Source organism: Crotalus tigris, unplaced genomic scaffold (genome assembly GCF_016545835.1).
Source record: "Crotalus tigris isolate CLP2741 ecotype Arizona unplaced genomic scaffold, ASM1654583v1 scf7180000017567.3851432, whole genome shotgun sequence".
Taxonomy (NCBI): Eukaryota; Metazoa; Chordata; class Lepidosauria; order Squamata; family Viperidae; genus Crotalus; species Crotalus tigris.
This window is the reverse complement of record NW_024096477.1, coordinates 2,166,356-2,190,740: the sequence shown is the minus strand read 5'-3', so window position 1 is coordinate 2,190,740 and position 24,385 is coordinate 2,166,356. Positions and strand designations below refer to the sequence as shown.

General features: G+C 37.5%; 1 protein-coding gene and 1 long non-coding RNA gene across 2 annotated transcripts in view; one reads left to right on the top strand and one right to left on the bottom strand.

The window, feature by feature from the left end:
- SLC35B3 (solute carrier family 35 member B3) overlaps nucleotides 1–254 on the bottom strand; it is a 30,521-nt gene extending 30,267 nt beyond the window's left edge. The window contains exon 1 of the mRNA XM_039350226.1: nucleotides 4–254. Within this exon, the coding sequence (XP_039206160.1) occupies nucleotides 4–214 (211 nt within the window). The 5' untranslated portion in view covers nucleotides 215–254. The remainder of the gene's footprint in view (nucleotides 1–3) is intronic.
- On the top strand, nucleotides 108–11,746 carry LOC120311087. The gene is made up of 3 exons (XR_005557521.1): nucleotides 108–243; nucleotides 7,737–7,808; nucleotides 9,986–11,746. It is a non-coding gene; the product is annotated as an uncharacterized LOC120311087 (long non-coding RNA).
- The last annotated feature ends 12,639 nt before the right edge of the window (nucleotides 11,747–24,385 follow it).

Below are 24,385 nucleotides of genomic sequence, written 5' to 3'. Positions count from 1 at the left end.
CACCTCCGACATCTGTGACTCGGCGTTTGCTCGGCTTGGCCTGGAAGTTTGGAGCCGGTGCGCCTTTGGCTGGTTCGCTTCCTTCTGGGCGACCGAAGTGGATCGATCTTGCGGCTGCCGCAAACCGCGATCTTGTCTTTCGGGAGGTGGGGAAAGGAATGGCAGCAGCTGCAGCCAGCGCTACAGGCTTCCAGTGATTCGCCCATTCATTCATAATACTTGTGTGACTTGTCTTCAGTATCTGTAATTATTATAGATAATATCTGTGGAATTTACTGGGTATACTGCATGCTTTGCTGCCTTGATCTTCGCTTATAGATCTCAGATAGGAAATTCAAAAGAAGATAGGTTTGATGCCCTTCTGCTTATCTTCGTATCTTTTATATATAGTACCAATTGTGCAAATTGACTCACGGGAAACAATAATTAATGTTGCTTTAATCATTTGATTGACATAATTGTACATGATCAAATGGGTAAGATTTAATTGGACATCCCTAATTATTTACAACATTTCCATGATGTTCTCATGGTAATATAGAGACAGTTCATCTATCTCATTTATTTTCATTATTTTATCCATAGATTGTCAGCTTGAATATTTTTAAATTTTTAACAGTTTATCCACTAAGGATGCCAACTTATTTTTTGGCTGCTGAATAAGAGAAAAAAAGGTTTTCATAGATTAAATATATAGAAGCCATAACAGGTAGCAAACACTCAAAATTTAACATTTTTCTCTTAGTAAAGCTGTAGTACTAAAATATTTCTTCTTTCAAAACAGTATATGGTTTAATGAACTAACGAATGGTGGCCAAAGACAGGAATTTCTCTCATTTCGGACTCCAAAACTCTGAGATATGTATTTAAAGATATATCAAGTCAAATATTTTTGTTTGCATTTATTCAAACATTTATTCTAGCATTTGTACTTAGAAATTCCCACAATGTTGTGAAAAACAAAAGCAGAACATACAGGAAAAAAAAATTAAAACTAAAAAGAACCATTCCTCTAGAGACAACAGTAACAAAAGGAGCAATGTACAATAATCCAATATGTTAGTCCTAACGCAATTATAGAAGCCTGGAAAAAAATTACAATTTCATTCATACCCTCCCTTAAAATTATTGTTTATAAGAATTGTATGCCACCCATTTCTCCAACTCTAGGCTCTAGGTAGGTTTCCAGTGTGAGGACAGGATTGGTTTTGTGTTCAGAGTGATACAGATTGTGTTATCCCACTGGAAACAAATCCCTCCACATATGTTAGTAAACATGTGTTGCTCTAGAGCAGTGGTGGTGAACCTATGGCACGCATGCCAGAGGCGGCACTCAGAGCCCTCTCTGTGGGCACCCGTGCCATGCCCCAGAGATGGCAACTGTCCTCTTCAACCAGCCGTCCATTAACTCGCCGAGGTCCCACGTGGCCGGATGCATCCTAGCACCCATGTGCTTGCTGGCCTCTGTGTGTGGGGGCCGATGGTACCAGGCCCCGCATCGCCCTGCGACAATGGCACTCTTGCCCTGCCTCGCCTTGCCTCGGTTCACCACGCAGGACCAGCCTGTTGCCCACTGTCCCACCTGCCATAGACCCCCTGGATCTCCCCCAGCCCTGCCTGGCCCCCACAGGTGTCCCTCCCCTGGAGCAACATCGAGTTGGCCACACCTACCCGTCTGCCATGACCACTAGCCACACCCACTTGGCAGGCCACACCCACCCAGCGCCCATGCCTACCCATCAGCTGACAATACATAAGTGGGTTTTGGGTTGAAGTTTGGGCACTAGAGTGCTCTAGAGCTTTCAAATGGGGGCAGTTTTCCAATTACTGTATCAAAATAAAATATACTACTGCTTATATAAAATAACAGAGTAGGGAGTGCAGGGAGGAAGATTATTATTATTTTTTTGCTACAAATGTTAACATTGCGACTTCAGATTAAAAAAAAAATCTACAACTACTCTTTTAAAAACCTGATTCAGAGAATAAAGCTGTTTCCAATGGAAGGTTTCTTGCATCATCTTTCCAAAACTGCTCCCTAAATTTTCTCCTTGACCTTGATCATTCATCCAGTGAGCATTCAATGTCATGACAGTACTAGATGAAAGTGGTTATAGCCAGTCCTTGGAATTCCAGCTGTCCCACCACCCCTTTGGTCACACAATCATGATCTGGGCCTTTGGCAATTGATTCACATGACCCGTTACAATTCCTGTGATCACATGATCACTCTTTGCAAGCTTCCTTGCTAGCTTCCCCAGAAAGTCAGTGGGGAAGCCAGCAGGGAAGGTGGCTAGTTGCTGGGATAAGTCTCCCCCATCTATGCAACCTGACTCTCTGCCTGTGCCAGATACTTGTGCAGTCTTTCTGATCTGGGTGAGGCTTCTTGTGCATCGTCCCTGAATCCATGCCTCCATTGCAACTTCATGCACTCCCAGCCCTCTCTCTTGAATCCTTGCACACCCTTCCCGACCATCCCTCACTCACCTTGTGCATCCTGTTTGGCCCATCCTTGCACATCCCTTTGTTCTCTGTCCCACCTGGCAACAGCCACTTACCTGCCTGCCAAGCTGAGACTTGCAACTTCCTACCAGCTTCCCCACTGACTAGTTAGGTTCCAATTGACGTTGCAATTTGAGGACTTTCTGTAGAAGAAAATAGGAATTTCTTATTCGGAAACAGAAAAGGGCAGACTGGCAAAGAAGAATAAATAAGCAGAGTTCCTGTCTTGATTTGTGAAAAGTTTTTTTTAGTTTGTGTAAAGATAATTTTACAATTGTTTATAAAGGATATGATTTCTAGATTTTTAAAACTCACCTCCTTCCTTTACTTTGTCTTGAAGAAATGTTGATGTGGTTTTTACATTTCAGTCGTTCCTTCTTGCTGCATTAGTCAATATTTTGGGTCAATGCATTCTATTCACCTCTCTTGTTGTGGAAAACAGGTTTTGCTGGTGGGAATTAAGTCATTCAAAAGTGCATTCAAAAGCAATGCGTTATATTTATGACTAAACAAGCAAAAATAATGTCTATTAATTTATACAGTATTTGTGTTTAGTCAGAAGAAATATAACACAATAAATAAGCTTTTATAAGCTTGCTAATATTTTGTGACAGAAGAATATGTTTTAAAACTAATAAAATATAGAGAACATTGACTCATGGTGATTACATGGCCACATCTATGCAGTTTCCTTGGCAAATATATAATTGAAGTTGCTACTTCCTTCTAGATTTTTTTTTTTGAAATTCTCTTTAGCTTACAATCATAGAATTCTCCAATAGTTTTCTGTCCAAATATTAATCAAGTCTGTTCCTTTATAGCAGTTAAGGTCAGCCAGATAGTACTTACCACACCACAGTGTCTTCTCCACATGACACAAATTTATTTTTGCTTGTATTCATTGCCATCACTTCTCCCCACCACCCCTGGTATATAGGTCTAAGCCCCCCCAAACCTTCATTTTTCTCTTAATTAGAACATATAAGGGCATTTTAAGGCCAGCAATTACTGGTTTTACAAAGCAGGAGTGTCCGCAAGGAGTCAAAAAAGTCAAGATGATGGCAATGATTTGTGGGTTCTGTTTTTGAACTGTCAATAATCAGATTTACTCAGACTCAGTAGACAAAAAGCCCTGGAAAGTTGGGTGGTTGGTTTTTTTGTTTTGTTTTTTTAAATCTCTCTTAGTGACTTGCAGGTAAGGGGGCAGGAGACTTGACTTTAGAAAAGAAAAGCCTGCACATAAAAAAGGAATTGTAAATTACAAATGCCTTCAACTAATACAGAAATTAATGTTAATAAAACTTTATTAAATTGACTTTTCTATAAGCTGATTATGTTGTATTCTTCAAAGTCCAATTTCACTGTATTTTCATATTTTTTATTCTATACTTCATGCAGTATATATTGCTGACTTTTAAATTTTTGCTGTCTTAATCCCTGTTCATCTCTGTTGGCACTCTCTATGGAACTGTAGTCCTTTTTGTACAGAGTTTGATCTGCCTTTTTATCTTTTTTTAAAGTTTCTGTTCATTTTTTCTCATTGTTTGTTCCTTGCTGAGTTTCTTGATTTTTCTATTTCAAATCTTTGGTCTAATTCAGGGAAGTGATTTGAAGAACTTTTTCCCTGATGCCAGGTTTGAGCGAAGGAAATAAGTGTTCCTCACTCCCAAGTTTCCTTTCTTGTTGTCTTTTTTTTCTGGTGGCCTGTTTTCATCAGGGCAGTCTATCTTTTATTTTGCCTTTTCATTTTTACTCCTGGATTTTGGTCTCTTTTTTCAGCCTCTCCTTTATAAAGCCCATGGTGGCAGAGTTCCCAGGCAGCCATCTTGTCTCCTCTCCTTCTCCCCCACCTGTCCATTGCTACTCTTTGATTGGCAGAATCAGGGCTTTTTTTCTCATGGAACGCCCAGAACGGAGTTCTGGCACCTTTTTTGGATGGAACCTTGTAGGGTAGGCAAGGTGGGTTGTATGGTGTGTGTGAGTTCCGGCACCTTTTTTTTTTTTTAAGAAAAAAAGCACTGGGCAGAATGATTGATTGACTTTCTTTACCTCCCCCCCCCCCAATTACTTGCTTGCAACATCAAAATATGGACTGTCATCCAAAATTGATTTGTATGATTAGAGAAAACAGTAAACAGTTTCAACATGTTCATTTACTCAAATGTTAGGGCCCGAGAAAAAGAGTGGATGGAAACAAAGGGATGATATGTGGGTGCATGAAAATTTAGATTGATCCTTAAAAAAATAGGTATGAAAGGAGCTGAGCAAGAATTTCAGCCTATCCAGAATAAAACAACATAATCAGTATTAGTTTTCCACTTATCTGTAAATGATTAATTATTTGTGGAGTCTTGGAAAATTTACATTGCACACTTCTTTTGAATCCCCTAACCAATTTCTTTCTAGTTATTTGATTTGGGGGCAGTAATAGGAGGAAATATTATTTATTCAGAAATGTAGATAAATGTCCTTTCTGGACATTCTTAATAAAGGTAAAAAAAATTCAGATTACATACTCATTTTGAACATTTTGATCCAACAGAGTTAGATGTGTTAACAAAATGGTGAATGTTTCCACCTCTCTACTGAGACAGGAGCCTATACAAGAACTTTAAGAATGCATACACAATACCTAGAATAAGATAACTGGCTTTCCTCCTTCTCCAGTGTAACTCAGGTGACAGCATAGGGTCTCCTTAGAAAGGGCCGTAGATCTACCTTCTCTAAGGTTAACACTAAAGGGGCATTCCATTCATCCACTGTTCTATACCCAAAATATATATTTTCTTAAGAGTTTCTCTAGGGGTGTATATCTCTTTCATCCAAAGATGGAAAGGTGCTTTGGAATGGGGTGTGGATGCACTATATACCCCTCTTTCTTTAAATATGTATCTTTTGCAGAATTGCATTTGTGAGACCAGTAAAGGACAGATTCCTTGAGAAGGTTCTGGCAGGTGCAACCTTGATGCCTACGCCCACAAGCACATCAGAGTTTAAGCACTGTACATTTCTAACTTTCACACCTACTCAATGTCATGTGATAACATCAAGGTCCTTTGGGGATTCTATGACTTGGTGCTGTGTGGGCTGTTCTAGAAATAGCCTTTTCTGATTCAGTGACAGGGCCTGGAGAATTTTAAAAATTGAGTATTTTTGCCCCATGGAACAAATGATTTTTAAAATAATAGTAATAATAATAAAGGATAACAAAGGGTTGAACAATCCACTGATTGATCCATAGTTGTAACGAATGTGTGTGTGTATGTGTGGAGAGAGAGAGAAAAAGTGCTTTATTGATTGAGAGTACAAGAAGATAAAAAAAAGCAACAATCTGAGGCAATACTTCTAAACCAGGGAAAGGCAACCCTGGCTCTTTTATGACTCGTGGACTTCAACTCCAGCCAGCTCAGGAATTCTGGGAGTTGAAGTCCACGAGTCATAAAAGAGCCAAGGTTGCCTAGGATTATTCTTGATTTAGACTGTATCCCAAAAGAAATTAATGGAATAATTTTTCATTAGTAGTATTTCTTTAATAATGTAATGACTTCATTACAGTTGTTTTACAGAAGTACCCAAATGAAAGCTACTTTATGAGGTTGATATCTGTTGCATTGTTCCAACTCTTCCATGCAAATTTATCAAAGTAATAGCCATGGCCCTTTAGGTATTACTGGCACATAGTGCACATGGGTTGGAAGGGATAAACAATGAAGGCTAGAACATTAGATTAAAACTGTGATGTGAGGGCCTAATGAATTCACCATTTGGTGTGGCACATAATTCTTTCATTCATCATAGAATATTAATTGCCATACATAGAATGCCTCCTATAATCTTTCATGGGCGTTGAAGACGAACCGCTTGTGGAAATTAATCTGTGATTGGTGTACAACAGCAGAATCCCCTAAGCATTTTATAAAGCATGAATGAATGGATGCCAATTGTCCCCTGATGTAGATAATGGTTTTATGGTACTTAGAGGACTGGATCTCTTCTCTGACAGCCTGCAGACATTAGAAGTCCCTCATGACTGTCTTGCAACGTCGATGTTATGGAGTGATTTTTACTTTACTGCCTTTTCCATCAGATCATCCCCCTTTCTTTCCACACACAAGGTTAATTCACTTCTTGATCACATTATTTCTTTGCTGCTCTTTGACAATATAAAAATTCTGAGTGGACAGCTCAATCCCTCTTCCATCTCAGATTTGATTGTTATGGTATTGCTGGGCATCCCTCTGAGGCCTCCAGCAGCCTTTGCTGCACTTTATGACACTTAAATGGCTGGGCTACAGTTTCTCCATCTATTCACAAAATGCTGTTAATAACTCATTTCCAAAAAGGCCCTTCTTTATGTCGTGGCATTAAAGGATTTTTTATTAGGTGCCAGGATAGGTGACACGCAGCCCAGTAACCAAAGAGTTAATTAATCTGTTGGAATTTATAGCCTTTTATACTGCACTCAGTGTGACAGTCCCTAAGAGAAACAGATACTATATTTACAACCCAGCTGAAATATTCAGTAATATAGTCTGCATACTGGCCCACTCCATCAGCGTATGCCTGTTGCTAAAGGAACCATTAATCAACCAAGATGGATTTGTGTAATCTGTCTTCTTTCTTATTCTGGGATTCCAATAAATATTGAAACAATAATTTATTGATTACCCTGCAATATAAATGTGTAGTAAAGGGACCCAAGATATTTGCATGGTAATGCATTTTTTGAAAGCTCTTGGCATTCTATAGGTAGAAGAAGGGAGAAATGCAATACTTAACAGAGCAAAAGAGTATTTCACAGGGTGATCTAGTCCCTGTTCTCAGTTATGGAAGCGTTTTGGAGATAGTTTTGGATAGAGTGATGCAAATAAACTTTTATTCAGCAGCCTTGTTATCCTCACTTGAAGTGGAATGTTAACAATAAAGTTAAATAGTATAGTTGACCAATCATTTATCTACTGTACAAAATCAGAAAAGTAAAATTCAGTTCAGGAGCTGCTACTGCTGGTATGTGCTGCTCCCTTCAAACATTGCAAGTGCACTGGGTTTATTGGAATGCTTGGTGATTGTGCTATTTTGCAATCCAACCTTTCATAATTTTCATGTCATGTCTTCTGCCTTCACGTGCTCTGGTGCTCAGATGGATGTCTATAAAAATATAGCATGTTCTTCCTCTTTTCAGAAGGGAAGTGATCCATCTTATTAAAAATTTTGCCCCAAACTGTGTTTTTCAGCAAAAGGTAGAGCTGCCCTTGAGCCTGGAATGACTTGAAGAAATGATGACAGTGCTTTGCTGCAACTCACAGGTATGGTGGTACAATGTGCTTTGACCAGTTGGTGGCTTCTTATTCCGATTTTCATAGTGTATTTGTGCCTTTCACAATCAATTATAATTTTATTTAAAATAATTACTCATAGCTGTCACCCACAGGGTAATAAAAACAATGGACAATTAATAAACAAAAACCATGCAAGAAAAAGACAAAATCAAATCACCTTTCAAAGTTATCTTGAGCAACATTTAAACCCATTAATGATCAGCATTCAATAAATGCATCAATGAGTGGGAACCTGAATATCAAACACGTCCATTTGAAATGACTCAACTGTTAAAAAATTCTCTGTGAGCTAATACGGATGCAAAAAGGCTCTCAGCAAGTCCCTATGTAAATACAGTCTTTATCACAATATTTCTACAATGTGCAATATTTCTGCAATTTGCACAGTTTATTAATCTCAGCCAATTTCACATTGCCATGATATTTTTATGGTCAATATTATGCAGATGAAGAAATGATGGGTTCGTAAAGCCCTTAAGATTACAAGCTCCATTATGCTTAGTGATCCAAATTGAAATAAGTCTTTGGAGCAATGTATGAATACAGCGCAACTGCAACAAAAAAATGTGCAAAGAAATAACAATGTAATTATGTAGCTTAACTAACAAAACCCTAGAATATTAAGAAAACCCAACTAGACTGACAAATCTTTTGGAGTGAAAAGGTGCATAGCGTTCTCTTATATAAGATCTCTCTTAAAGCAGTCACTTGAGCTGTCTATGACTACTTTTCATTTTTTTTCATGAGCAATAATTAATTCTGTGGACTCACAAATCATTGATACAATAGATTTTGAAGGTCCATAAAAGTACAATGCAGTTTTCAGTAAATGCCTCTGATCTGGTTAAATCTGAGATATAGATATACAAAGGACATTGCTCTGCAAGTATTTTCTAACGTCTTCTGATAAAGTTTAAAAAAAGGGACGGAGTCCAATTTTCTAGGAAATGTGATAATCTTAGAATGATTCTGGAGGATAGTTTTCTCCTGATTTAGAAGCTGAGAAGCCAGGTATTTGTAAGATGTACTTCAAAACTCCATGGAAACTATTGTCTGCTGAAAGGCTACTTTCATGTTTCTTAAATAAAGGGTTTCGTTGTCTGTTTCTCTGCCTGCTTAGTTGTCTCCTAAAGAAAGGTAAAAGCACTGTAAAATAAGATTTAGAAATAATTGCTACACTTCAGATTGCCGTATACTATATTGCTCCAAAGACTATGATTGATGTGTCAGTGAAGATTGTCAGTCACCCAGGTAGAGTTGTCTGGAAGTTGAGTCATAGCAACTGGAAAGTCTGAAGAAGTCACTTGGATAAGCAACAAAACATTTTGAACCAACAAGAAAAGAAATCCAGTTGTTATGACTCAACTTCCAGACTATGACTTATGGCTTCCCCATAAACTTACTAAACTTGCTATCTCTTGATTGGCTACATGAAGGCCACTGATTGCCTTTCTGATTTCTTGATCTTTAAATTAGATTTGCACTAAACTTTCCTTTAAGTTGAGGACATCAATGAGTATCCTTGGAAAAATAAATTAGATCAATAAATATTCAATTGACAACAGTCCACTGTGAAATAGGACATGTTGTATGGCCACACATATGGCACAAATGCTATTTTTATTTCAATCACATTCTGAAACATTGTGTATTAGTGCAGTCTTCAACATGGAACATTGTTATTTCCAGGAGATTTCAATTGATTCCATTCTCTCTCCATTGTTAAAGTTTACTTTTAAAATAAAGTTACTTTGCATTTTTGTAAATCAAGGGGTTCCTCTAAACCAGGGGTAGGCAACCTTGGCTCTTTTATGACTCATGGACTTCAACTCCCAGAATTCCTGAGCCAGCATGGCATGGCTGAGGAATTCCGGGAGTTGAAGTCCACGAGTCATAAAAGAGCCAAGGTTGCCTACCCCTGCTCTAAACGTACTGATTAATTGATTGATTTTATGCTATTGAGTCTTAGTGTACTACTAAGATTTTTATTCTTAATAACCACATAGATAGCTTTCCTCCAGAATAATTGTCCACAACTTGGTTCTTCAAGTCTTTCAATGGTGTATCCATCACTGTTGCAACTGAATTCATCTATTTTGCTATTAATCATCTTTTTTTCTCTTTTGTTTCCCCTTTCCCAGCAGTATGGACTTCTCAAGAAAGCTAATTTATTTCCTCATTAGATTTGTTTGCCTCCCATCTCAGTTCGAAGCAACTCTACACATAATATATCGCAACATATGGTCATTTGAGCCTGGTCATTTATACCTTGAATGAGGATTTGAGATTGATTTGTTTGCCTTGGCGATCCGTGGTATTCTCAGGAGTTCTCTCCAGCACCAAATGTTCAAAAGCATCAGTACTCTTTCTGTCACCCTTTTTTCAAAGTCCAGTTTTTATTTCCATAGAGTACCAGATGGAAAACAATTGTTTGCATAATTCTGATCTTTCTCAGTAAAAACACTTCATGACGTATAATATTTTTTCCTAGACCTTCATTGCTACTCTAATAATTGCTAGTATGTGGCATGTTTCTTGACTGCTGGTTCCTAAAAGGCAGTACTGTTGACAACTGACCGTAAAAGGTAGAAGCTGTCCAATACTTCAGCATCTTTATTGTTGATTTTTAAGTCTGATTGCTGGACCTAATGACAACATAGCTGTAACTAATGAATGCTGTAACTTGATATTCTGTATAGTTAATCTTAGTTCTGTCAGGTCATTTACATTTTTGGCTATCAGAGCAGCCTGATCAGCAGTGGCATTGGCAACCCGTATTTCTCCCTCCAATTTTTGAAAATATATTCATTTTCTTCTAACCCAGCTTCCCTCACTATATATTCAGCATGTACATTAAATAAATAAGAGGTATATGCAGCTTTGTTTTACTCCTTTGCTAATCTGCAGCCAGTTTGTTTCACTAAGATCTGTCTGGTTTCTTTACCTATGCATAACATTAGAACAATAAAATGTTCTGGACTTCCCATTTTTCTAAGCACTTTTCACAGTTTTATGCGATCGACACAATTGAAGGCCTGTCTATAGTCAATGAAGCATATACTGACTTTGTATTCTTTGGCTTTTTCAATTATACAGCATGCATCAGCAATAATATCTTGAGTAACTCAGCCTTTTCTAAAGCCAGCTTGAACATTTAGCATATATTTCCATTGAGTAATCCTAAGCATTATTTTGCTAGCATGTGTAATTAAGGATATTTTATGATAGTTTGTACACTCTTGAAAGTCTCCTTTATTTGGCATTGGTGTATAGGCAAACCTCTTCCAATCTACTGGCCACTATGCCAATCTCCAGATTTCCTGACATAATTTGGTTAGAACCTTTACAAATTCTTCTGCTTTTTGCTATAATTTTGGTAGAAATTCCATCAGTTTCCGTAGCCTTCCAAATTGGCAGTGACCAAAATGCTGATCCAACTTCAATCTTCTGGTACTAGAGATTTTTATAAATAGATAATATTTTCTAAGGAATCTTGAAAGTTGACATCTTTACTGTACACACTTTCAGAATACTGCTTCTATCTGTTTGATTTTCTTTAAATCAATCACTAGCTTTTTCATTGCCATTTTTTAGCACATCAATTTGTGGCTGGAAAACCTTTGAAGTACAAAGATCCTTTGGAAGACTTTTCTTGTTTTGACATGCCTATTTCCATCTTTGATGTTTTTACAGATGTTTTAATACTGCTCATTTTTTTAACAATTTTCTAAAATATTATTCTTTTATGAAGCAAACAATGGTAATAAATCACCATTAAAGCTAATTAAAGCCTAAATCTGATCTGATAATATATTTTTAAATACGATGTTTGCTTATGTTGAATAATATTTGCATGATGCAAGTATATATAGAATTGTAACTTCATAGTTATAATGACATCATATTTTTGGTATATCATATTTTTTTCACTTTTTATAGCACTTTTATTCTCTTTGACAATGTATCACTATCACTTTTTGTGTTTTGCTTTTTTCTTGTTATTAATTAAAAAGCAATATAAATAATAAGTAAATAAATGGTTCATTAGAAATTGTTGAGAATATTTGCAGCTCAGGTTGTAGGTTTTGGCAAGGGTCTGTTCTCTGAACTTGCTGTTTAGCTCCTGGACATTTTGCTACCAAACTAGGTAACATCTTCAGCGGGGTTCAACATCTTCAGCAGGATTTTGTTACCTAGTTTGGTAATGAAACATCCGGGAACTAAATAGCAAGCTTGGAGAATAGACCCCTGCCAAAATGGTTTATTGTTTGATACTGCAGCAGTCGTATTTAACTTACAACTGCATTGATTCATGTGACCTTGCTTAGAGTTGAGGTCCCATCTTGTGGTGAAAATAGATTATTCAGTATAAACCTAGATTTATTTATGCTAAATGCTGTTTGTGTGATCTGTTGGCTTGATAAAAAAAGGAACCCATTAATTCTGTAAGAGGGATTCCCCCCCCCTTGATTCATATTGAAATTATTTGCAGAAGAAGACAGAGCAAAATAAATAAATAAATATCTGTATCCTCTTTAAAGGAAATTCCTTTCTACTTTTTCCTCAGTCTCCTACCCTGTTTAACACCCTGAAAGGTGGTAAACGATGGGCAAAGATTGTATGACTTTTTAAAAATACCTGTTCGTTGGACTTAGTTCCCATTAACTTAAACAAATATGTGATTATTTCCATAAAAACTGCTGGATTTATGCTTGGTTTTTAATTTCTCTTTTGCCTTAAGTCTTTCTTAGCTTTGTCCAGAAGAGGGAAGCATCTTCACTGTATCTCTACAGCAGTGTTTCCCAAACTTGACAATTTTAAGGCATGAGGACTTCAACTCCCAGAATTCCACAGCCAGCAACTGCTCTACAGTTTGATAGCTGCGAACACCTGCATGCAAACACAGCTGAATACATAGGAACTAAAAAAATGGGACTGGAATTGTAGTGTAATTAGATATAACACTGGGTTTAAAAGTATAATTCCCACAAGGATCTGTAGTATCTTTAGGTACCATGCGACTGGATGTACCTTACTTCGTATTCATTCCAAAGAGCTGCGTGGACTAATTTTTTTTTTTTTTAAAGTTTTGTTGTACTATTCAGATTCCAGTTCCTTTGATTGCCCACAATCTGTAATGGTACTGGTAGTCCTTGACTTATGACCATAATGGGGCAGGCCCATTACGTTGTAAATCGAGAAAGTCGTGTGACCGATTTGAATTTATAGCCTTTTTTTCACCATGGTGAATCTGCAGTTTGTTAAACAAGCCAATTGTTCACTGTGGTGCGTTTTTGTTGAAAACCAGTTTCTGGTATGCTGGCTGAGGAATTCTGGGAGCTGAAGTCCACAAGTCTTAAAGTTGTCAAGGTTGCAGACCCCTGTGCTAGCTAAACTGCTATAATGAGCAACATGTCAAATTTCGAAACCCCATCTTCCTGGTTCAACAGATATTGCTTCTCAACTTGCCAACAAGCTGGGGGGGGGGGAAGGGGAAGGGGAGACGTTTGGAATGTGGACTTCAAAGATTAAAAGAAGGACAATAGCAAGGTCCTGGCTAGACCTAGAGGTGCTTTCTCATAACAATAGTTTCTAACTTGAATGGGCAACATGACTTGACCTGGAAGAAGGAGGAAAAAGTCAATGCTTTTACTATGGGGGTTTGGGAAGGTGTCTGCCAAAATTGGTTTTACTTTAATATGTGTTGATATGATGTACTCAAATAAAGTTTTGCATTAAGAGCCTGAAGAGACTCAAAGGTGTTTGCTTGGTTGGGTTTGTTAGTCGGCATCTTGACACGACATCTGCATCTCCCTTTCCCCATTCTAGCATCTAAGCCATTACACTGAATTAGCTGTGTGTGTGTGTGTTGAGTTTACAATCTTTACAAATATCCTGCTAATAACTCATTATTAATACATTCACATGAATATATTGGGAATGGCTGAGAAGCAATGACTTATCTAGGCCAGCTTTTGTATTCATGAAGGAGAATTGTTAGCAAATGTAACATTCATCCATAGGGAAGTTGCTGAGGCCCAGCAGGACCCACCCTGAGACCTGCACTGAGCTGTTCTTTAGAACAAGTTTCCCCACTGGAGCTCCATGCTTTGATCAGCATTAGGCAGTCTGGTGCGTTTTTAATTCTTCACAATGCTATGTTGGGGACATTGTGGGAAATTAAAATGGTGAGTCAGCAACTAGTCCTGTTAGGGACATTTGTCTTCACTGCTGCCAGAGTCAAGGGACCTTCAAACTTGGAATCAGCCTTTATTCAAAGCAGAAACATTATGATTTATAGTTTGCTTCCTTAAATACAGCTAGTCAATGAACTTCTGATGTTCTTTATGGAATGCAAAGGTTCATAAACTCAGGGATTGCAATATTTCCAGAAGAAAATGGGAAGAATTATCCTCTGGATTTTACCTCCCTCTCATTTTGGGAAGGCTGCTGAATGGATAAGAGAGTTGGGAATTTTTTTCTATTACTTATGGAAGACAAACTGCTTGCAAATATATACTGTTCAAAAAAATAAAGGGAACACAAACGTATAGGATCCTATACGTTTGTGTTCCCTTTATTTTTTTTGAGCAGTATATATTCTGATTTTGCAAGCAGTATTTACTGTTAGTGAGACAATTTATCTCCAAATAAATTGCAACTGGAGAAGAAGAAAAGATTGTCCTAAAATATTATTCCAAGATCCTTGACTATGTGGAAATAGGACGATGAAGGCCATGTGTTTTTTCCTGCTGCAGCTCTAGACTAGACTGCAATGAGATGTAATGAGAGATACTGTCCAATCCCTAGAGTTGAAATTAAAATGTACTTGCAGGATATTTAGCTTCTATAGGTATGATACATGGCAAATGCCATTTAATTGTTTGCCTCAGGCAGCAAAATATCACTGGGAAGTCTTTTTGCTTGGAGTTATCTGAAAAACATAATTATTTCTCTTATGTGTGGTATTCCATAACTTCTGCAAACTAATACATAGCTGAAATTGTGCAATATTCATGGAACAAGAGAATGTAATAACTATCTACATATTGACTTATAAAGCATGTTTATAGAATATATTTTTTATCAATCATATTAGTTATGAAACCTCTATGGTCAAAGGTACTCATGTGGTGCTGTGGATAAACAATAGAATAAATCGTTCACCATCTTGGTCTGCTTATGGATTCCCTCAGAGTATCTGACCAGCTGCTGTCAGAGCCAGAGTTTGGGTTTGAGGTGTGTGTGTGTGTGTGTGTGTGTGTGTGTGTCTGGGGGAGAGAGAGAGAGAGAGAGAGAGAGAAAGAGAGAGAGAGAGATCCAATATGAGAATAGTGTTGTTTCAAAAAGGACTGAGCCAAAAAATCATTATAATTTTTTGCCCAAACAATCCAGCTTCAGCATACCTACCTTAAGTAATATATTGCCTAAATACCAGGACAAATTGCTGGTCAAATGGGAAGATAATGCTATTTCTTGAATTCCTCATGGGCCTGAGATTATCCTAATGCAGTGGTTCTCAACCTGTGGGTTGGGACCCCATTTGGGGTCGAATGACCGTTTCACGGGGGTCACCAAACAACGCAGTCTGCCATTTTTCCCCCTTTTCCTTAGCTGTGCTACTCCCTTTTATTCTATTGGCTTTTGAAAGCCTATAGAATAGACTCTCTTGAATAGAGTCTAAATCTATTGGCTTTCAAAAGCCAATAGGAATTGTCCAGGCTGTCTCTGCCCTGCTGAGCCCGCCAAAAGTCCCATTCTGCAAACGGTGCTGCACCAGTTGAGTAGTCCTCGACTTACGACCGGTTGGGGGTCGCGGCATTAAAAGGGTTGAGAACCACTGTCCTAATGTGTCTGATCACCCTTTTAAAAAGGCGCTAAAGCAAAATCCATTATGAAGAGAAGGCTGTATTTGTTTTATTCTTGATCATGTTAGCATGCTGATGCGAGTAATCACAACAGAAATATTAGAAGAGATGCAGCAACTGAATAGGATACTTGACACTGATTTATTTCTGAGCAGACATTATTGTAAAGAATAAAATAAAGCAAACTATCTAGTTGACCTTGGTGGATCATCTAAAAGGTTTAGCAGAATTGGATTCTGGTTAGAACTGATCAGGAGTTTACTAAAAACTAGCATGGATGTCCCCTAGATTATGGAATGAAAACAAATAGAAAAACTGATAGAGGAGACAGCTTCAGTTTGCCAAATTAAATGCCGTGTGGAAAGGGACAGGAACCTGTTGGATTCCTGGTTCAAAACAACTGCTTAGCCAGAAAATCCCAACGAACATTCAACTCATATTCACTTTTGCCAAACATTTTTTCAGGATATTAATGATCAGTTTCTGGACTGGTAGGTGAGTAGCCATGTGGCATATCTAATTCAAGTTAAATCAAAATTGTGCCTTGTAAGCCCTGACTTTTGCAGAACACTTTTGATATTTTATTGGACCAAGTCTATGTTCTTATTTAGTTCCTGCTTATGTTTTGGGAACCTGGAACAATCTAGCCAACCTACAAAACAATACAAAAACCCTTCAATAAAAATCAAATTCCTATGATATAAATATATTAAAAACGCAAATGCAAATTTAAAATATAATTTATTTAAAAGGCAGTCTGATCCTGACGGAAGGAGCATTTTTTTCTACTGATATTCAAAGCAAGACGCTAACTGTATGTGCACAAGGAGAAAGCCCTGTAACTGGAGTGCTGGCACTGAAAAGACCCCACTTCTAGCTAACACATTGTGAGCCAGACGCCTCAGTGGCACTACTAGATTATCTCCTCCAGAGGTGGGATAGTATAAGAAGAGGCTTTTAAATACTTTGGGGGATGCTGGGAATACTGCGGGACCCCAACTATCTTTTTTTTTTTTTAAAAAAAGGAAGATCTGTGACCAAACATAAGAGCATCTGTGTCTGAGCAAAATGTAACCTTTGTGAATATATTCAATGATTATCTACTAAATGACTAATGGTCAGCTTAATGACCCATGCCAACTCAGGCTAGAATGATCCATTCATTTGCAGACAACATTAATGAAAGAAGTTATGCCAGAATGAACAGAAAGACATTCCATTCCACACTTACATTATTGTATCAAAGATTGGCATGGAATGACTAAACGTACCTGAGAAATGAGAAAACAAATTCAGTGACTGATAGCCAAACTGATTATTCTGATGGATGAAGTTGTGGCAGACTAATATTCAAAAATAATGTTCCTAAGAACAGAAAAAAAAGTTTGTTTTAACATTTCCCTTCCAACCAGGGAACTAATCCATAATAATGTCCAAATGTGACTTAATTGGAAATTGTCAGAGTCTATCATATTGTTCTACCAAAAACTAAGAAAATGAAGGAGAAAGGGTTGCTAGGTTAGCTCTTCATTAGTTCTTCATTCAACTTTCTCTCCAGAACATACCTAAGATCCCAATATCTTTCCATTAGCTTTCAATTCAGTGAGTGGAGAGGTGGCTCATCCTTAGCTCTTTGTACATTCATACCTCACCTAGGGATATGTTACCTCACAGATTTTGCAAAGATGTTCGCAAAGGTGTTGAGACTTTGGAAAAAGTGCAAAGAGCAACTAAGATGATTAAGGGCCTGGAGACAAAAATATGCAAAGAACGGTTTCAATTGGGTATGGCTAGTCTAGAGAAAAGAAGGACTAGGGGTGACATGATAGCAGTATTCCAGTATTTGAGAGGAAGGGATCAACTTATTTTCCAAAGCACCAGAAGGCAACACAAGAAACAATGGATACGAACTAATCAAAGAGAGAAGCAACCTGGAATTAAGGAGAAATTTTCTAACAGGACAATTAACCAGTGGAACCGCTTGCCTTCAGGGATTGTGAGTGTTTCATCATTGGAAGTTTTTAAAAAAAGTCTGGACAGCCACCTGTCTGAAATGGTATGGAATCTCCTGCTTGATTAGGGGGTTAGAGTAGAAGGCCTCCAAAGTCCCTTCCAGCTCAATTCTGATTGAATTGATTGACTTCTGATTTTCTGCTAAGGTAATCCTTCTCAAGGAGGAACAAGTATGAAAGAGATTCCAGTTTGATTTTTTTCCTTATGGGTGTAATTATGTAAATGAATAGTCACTAAATAAATAAACTGTTATAAGCTGTGTCTTGCTGGTGTGAAGTAATCATATCATACATAAGTGAAAGCTGGAGAAGAAAGTGGAAATCTTATAAAGGTGAATGAGCCAGAGATATTTATAATATCTGAATATTAGGATTCCATCTGAATTGAACAGAATAAACTGGGATGTGGGAGAGACAGACACGTCCTTCACAAGATACCAGTATTGGCTTGTCCACCGTGACTTTTTACTGCAGCGACCCAAAAAACTGTTGTGATGCAAATTATGTTCACTCAAGCACTAGGGGAGACGGGACATTGCAGGAACGAGTGCACAAATGGATGAAAACTGATGAAGGAGATAATTCTGCTCCATTTGTAATTCTAAGTTGATTTTTTTTCTTTTCACCTCCTCCCACAATACCCTACATTAACTCAAAAACATAACTTCAGTAAAATAGAAGGACTATAAGATACTTTCAACCAAAGATAGTGGCTTTGACTAGGATTATGTTTATCCCATGAGAAAGCAATGTGTTGATCACTTATAGGCAGTTTTTGCTGTACCTGAGAGGCAAATAGAACGGAACTCTAAATACACAAGCCTTCAACAAATTGTTGCTGAAATATATCCTGTTAATTTCTGTGGGTTGGCATGCCCACTGTAGGCAAAGGGGCCTCAATGACTCTCAGTCATTAAGTCACTTTCAAAATGCTAACAACTAGATGACTGCAAGGAATATAAATCCTTCTATTTTCCAGCATTCAGTCAGAACTGAGGATGCTTCTTGGATGGGAAGTGAAACATCTTCAAGAGAGAAAAAAAGTCCAGTTACCTTTTGAAAAAGCACCTTTGGGACAGCCATGACCTGGATGACTGAGAATCTTCATAGACAGCCAGAATTAAATATAGATATTTCTGGACATTGCAATCTTGGAGTTAAAGCTAGATCCAGAATTGCTTCCAGATAAATAGTGATAGAGAAACTAATTTCACTACTAGGTCTGCTGCTGATTTAGTTATCTTATCTAGACTTACAAAAAAGAAAAAACCACATATACAATTATATCAGGCCAAGCAAACAACATCCTTTTAGGTGAAGGCCAAAAATAATAGAAAGAAAGTCCCAGTTGACTTTCCATTCTGAAGGTCTGGTGTCAGTGAAGAAAAGTATATTTTCTATTAGTGATTTCCTACATGAGAAAGGACTAAAGTTCCTTTGCTCATCTCCTTTGCTTTTATAATTTCCAAAATCTTGTAGAACCAGGGTATGTGGGCTAAAGCATGAAGAAGGAATATGCAAAAAACAACAACAACCACCACCCCCAACCCCAACCCAGAAACACTCTTTTTCCACAGTACAAGTGAGATGTGATATTGCTCTTTACAAATCTCTCCATACTAAGCGATGAACATTTTCTCAAGTGCATGTTAAATGTGAGCAATCTATCAGAGAATACAGTGTGAAATGAATGTGGCACATGAAGTAATTGTGGCATAATGCCCTGAAGGTTTATGATATATACAATAATAGAAATCCTCATTGCACTCCTTGTGTACATATGGGCGTGAGCTTTAATATATTACTTTTGCAAACTTTGGGGTTCCCCATGAACATACATATTCTTAATTTTAGTGACACCTTGGTTCCCATTCTGTCAGCAATCACAACCTAAGTTTGAGAGAGAAGGTAACAAATAACGTGTCAGTATGCATGTCTAAATGCTGTACTTCTTTATTATCATTCATTGAAGTTGCTCAGGATTACATTGTGCATCTGATGGTGCAGCTTCAACAGGAATTGTACAAGGCTTAAAAAAAAAAACCCACATGTTGATATTATGTAGGATGCACCCTTTCATGCGATGCTGATTTCTTCCTTGTCTCTGCCAAAAATAAATACTTCAGGTGTAAAAGGTGATTGGCAAACTAAATAAATAACATGCTTCAGACATAATCCTCCGCTTCATTTTATATTGATATCCAGCATACCTTTTAACTAAGGCAGGGGTCCCCAACCCCTGGTCTGTGGACTGGTACTGGGCTGCGGCACGCCAGCAACCAGTCTGCACAAAAAAGCAAAGCCCCATCTATGGGATTCAGGCAGCACACAAAACCACACCCCCTCATGTCTGTGGAAAAACCTCTCTCCACAGAACTGGTCCCTGGTGCCCCAAAGGTTGGGGACCTCTGATCTAAGGTGCCTTAAAAAAAATACTCCAACACTTTTAGATTTGTTCTCAACTCAGATTTATCACCCTTTGTCCATACTGTGGCAATAGTCTGGATTGCCTTCCTTCTGTATATAACTAGACAGCTGAAGGACTCTCCATATTTAAGAGTCCCATGTTCAGAGAAAAAAGGCACTTACCTTTTTTGTAACACTTTTGCAGTTGTGGAAAATAGGATGACAACAAGTAGAAAAGACATCACCTGAATTTCCCATAAAACTATCAGAGGGAAGAGTGTAAATGCCTAAATAAAAAATAAATCCTGATGTTATTGTAGTTATTGTAGTGATTATAATACAACACCAAGAAGGATGCAAAGGAAGGAAGGCTATAGTCTCAATTCCCTGTGATGTAACTCATTTAAGATTTATTGACACTTTCTTCCAAGCAAAGATACATAGAATTAACCCATCAAGAGTATATTTTATGAGTTATAAAGAGAGAGAGAAATGTATGAAGTATCTAATAGTGCCCCCAAACAAAAGCTAATGTACAGTATATGTGCTATTCCATGATGAGCACACTCTTCTGCATTGACTAGACACTGATCTAGGAGAACATATGCAACTACAGCCTACCCAATACTGAATTTTTTTAGCTGGCCTTGGTTTCATCATGAGTAGAACAGCATCAACCAATCAGTTATTCATGCTGAGTTTTGACTCTTGCCTGGATGAGGTAGGATTCTGATAGCTTTTTGATGCTAGAGAACATTGATTCCATTTATTTTGGTTGAAAGCCTGGATGATGATGATGAGAAGGAGAAAATAAAACAGCATTTGGCCTTGCAAGGAATAACTGATAGACAAAATTAGTTGAATTCAGTCAGATTGGTAACAAAGAGTTTTATGTGATCTTGTTGGAAGCCTTGACCAGCAAAAAGTTTGCAGTCATAAATAACTGCTTTTCCCTATTTTTCCTTTTCCTTTCTGTTACTCAGACACTATTATGTTGAATGTGTGGCTCATTTTATTATTGCAAATGCTGTGGCAGTAATCTTTTACTGCTTCCAGTATAGGCCTACAGCATTAAGTTAGTATAAAATTACATATAGTTTAATATATCTGTACAACACCTTTAAACAAGCTTCTCTAGGCAGGAAGGTTATCCGTCTTATAAATCTATTATTCCATTGTACATCTTGATAGCCTAGCATTGCTCCTAGCCATGTTTAAGCATTAAATAGTGCATTATTATTTCACATAAATCAACCAGAGATGTGTGAATTCATAAATTTTGCATTTGCACAGACAGTATTTTAAACGTTTTACAGCTTCGTGGGAACTTGGAGTGGGAGCCTATATACAAATCAGTGCTGTAGAAATTTAAATAAAATTTAATGTCACTATTATTTCTTTTCAAAAGTCATTGCTTACATCATTTCAAACTGTTTTAACTGTGACCAAAATGATAATTAAAAACCAAAACTCAGTGAGGATTTGTGCATTGGCACGGGAAATCAAATTTTTGTGAGGAGGAGTCATAAGATCTAATTTCTTTTTAGCTGATGACTACAGCTGATAGCTGATAACCTAGCTATTTAAAATATCAATGTTGTGTTGTTCTCAATCCTGTAATAGATTTTTATAAGCACAACAGCAGCAGCTACCTGTCAATAGGGGAGAAAGCAGGCTGAGCTCAGTATGAACAGGCCACCCATTTATTCATGGAAGAGAAAATGGATTTACAGTTAGAGAACTGTAGTTAAAAAATGTGCCCTATATATGCTTCAATTTACTATTACTTTTTCTATTTCTGGGCTCAGCTTTGGATCTCCAACTAGATTTCTGACCTGAACATATAGTTTATGAACTAAGTTTAGTTCAAATTAAGCCCCGTTGATATATAAATTAAATATCTTTTAGTGTAGTACTGCCCTGTTCAGCTAAAATAGGATTAAGTGGCAAGGATAGCATTGTTTATAGTCCACTCCTGTAATGAGAAGATCAAAGCCATCAGTGAATGAATTTAGATCCAACTAAGTTATTTAATCCCCCTTTTTCCCCTTCTTCTGCTAATATTTCTCTTTCATGCTCCCAAGATAGCTGGCTTCCACGGAAAAGGCAACAATCCAAAGATCTGACCTAAAAAAACTTTAAATTGGTTCTTAAAAGTAGCCTGCTTATGTATGAAATTAATTCTTTCTTTTTGGCTATTTTGGAAGAGTTCGATGATGTAAATGGAAATAAAAAATATCTGGAAGACACCAAGTTTCCAAAGTGTGCGCATTACATTTACCTCACAATGGCTGGTTTTAATGGTTCCACATGGCTGCTGTGATCATATTTTGAGTCACGCTTACATAGTGGCTCTGTATGAGGACTTGGCCACTTCTTGAAGCCACAGCTAACGGCAATGAGATAGAACTGGAATCCATGTGGAATCCTGCTGCAAACTCCACAAACAATTGCATGTTGACAACTGATTGTAGAGCGAAATCTAAAATGGCTACCATCTGTTGATTATAAGATCTGGTCCAAGAGTCACTAAGTCTGATGAATGTGTGGTAAAATATGCAATGCAAATTCTTCTCAACAGTGGTATAAAATAGCATTTTAACTAGGGAAGTTAGCTCTCTTCATTTCATCATGTTTTATATGAAGGCAATTCTCTCTCTCTCTCTCTCTCTCTCTCTCTCTCTCTCTCTCTCTCTCTCTCTCTCTCTCTCTCTCTCTCTCTCTCAAATAAAGTATTGTGTTTCAGTTCATATAGATTCCTGCATCTGAATTGTTAATGAAACATGAATGTTTGTTAGCCAGGATGCATAAAAATGCCTGTGGACAATGGGCACCTGACCACAAAATATAATATGGACATTATTTACTTCAATAAAAACTTGAGAATTTTTTTCTGGAAATATTTTTCTTCAGAAATTGTGCTTTGAAATTTGTACCCAAAGCAAAATATCTGATGTAGAACACCCTTCCCCAGTATGGTTATAATGGCTGGGAATTTTAGCAGCTGATGTCCAAGACATCTAGAGCACATATGTTTTGGAAAAAAACTATTCCAGAATAATCATAATAAAAATTTCTAGGAATTCTTAGTCCACAGATGAAAGAAAACAATAAACTTCAGTTGTTTCTTGCTGGTTTGCTTTCATGTGCTATGCAGAAAAGAAGATACTCAACTTACAACAGTTCCATGACCGTTCAAAGTTACAACGGCACTGAAAAATGTGACTTAAGGTCATTTTTCACAGTTACGACATTTGCAGCATCCCCATGATCATGTAATCAAAATTCAGCTGCTTGGCAACTGGTTCATATTGATGACCAGTATCCTAGGGTCATGTGATCATCTTTTGCAAACTTCTGGCAAGCAAAGTCAATGGGGAAGGCAGATTCACTTAGCAACTAGGTTACTAACTTATCAACTGCTGTGATTCACTTACTAACTGTGACAAGAAGGGTCATAAAATGGAGCAAAAGTCACTTAACAAATGTCTCATTTAACAACATAAATGTTGGGCTCAATTGTGGTCATAGGTCAAGGACTACCTGTATTATCTAATTAGCTAAAAAGTGTGGAGTACTTTCAGTTGTTCCAATTTCTTCTTTTTCTATCAGCTGAACCTAGGGAAATAGGAAAGAGCCAGAGAAATTGAAATTATGATCTTCAGTTGTGTCACAACTTCTGGGGCAAAGACAGCAAGGAGGAGAGGGAAAGTTCCTCAGAAGCTGTGAGTCCACTATCTGCTAGCTTAGTATATTAGAAAGATGATGAGATCTTGATGACTTGAAGTTTGGGGCACCAACCATCATTTAGCAGCAAATGAACACACAATGACATCAAGCAATGAAGTTACAACACCTTGTATAAGAATCTTATTGCATGCAGGACAACCCCCCTCGAATGCAGACATATAAAGCATGCATGCTTATTCTTCACATATTATGAGTTTGCTGTGTATGTGTCACAACTGAATCTTCTCAATGCTGTGGAACAATCCTACTAAGTGTTGCTTTTTTGTTTCCTTCTACCCTAATTACTAACCTTCATTGAATTGCTGTTATTTAGTCATATCATTTCCCACATACTTTGCCAGGGCATCCTAAAGCATCAAGTATCTAAGTAATTCATCACTGGGGTACTCCTTAATCCTCATCTCCTATTCTATCGAGCAGACTTTTTTTCTTGATAATCTCATGATTACTATGCTAGGACAACAAACAAGTCCAAGAACAAGATTAATGGTATTCAGAGACCATTGTC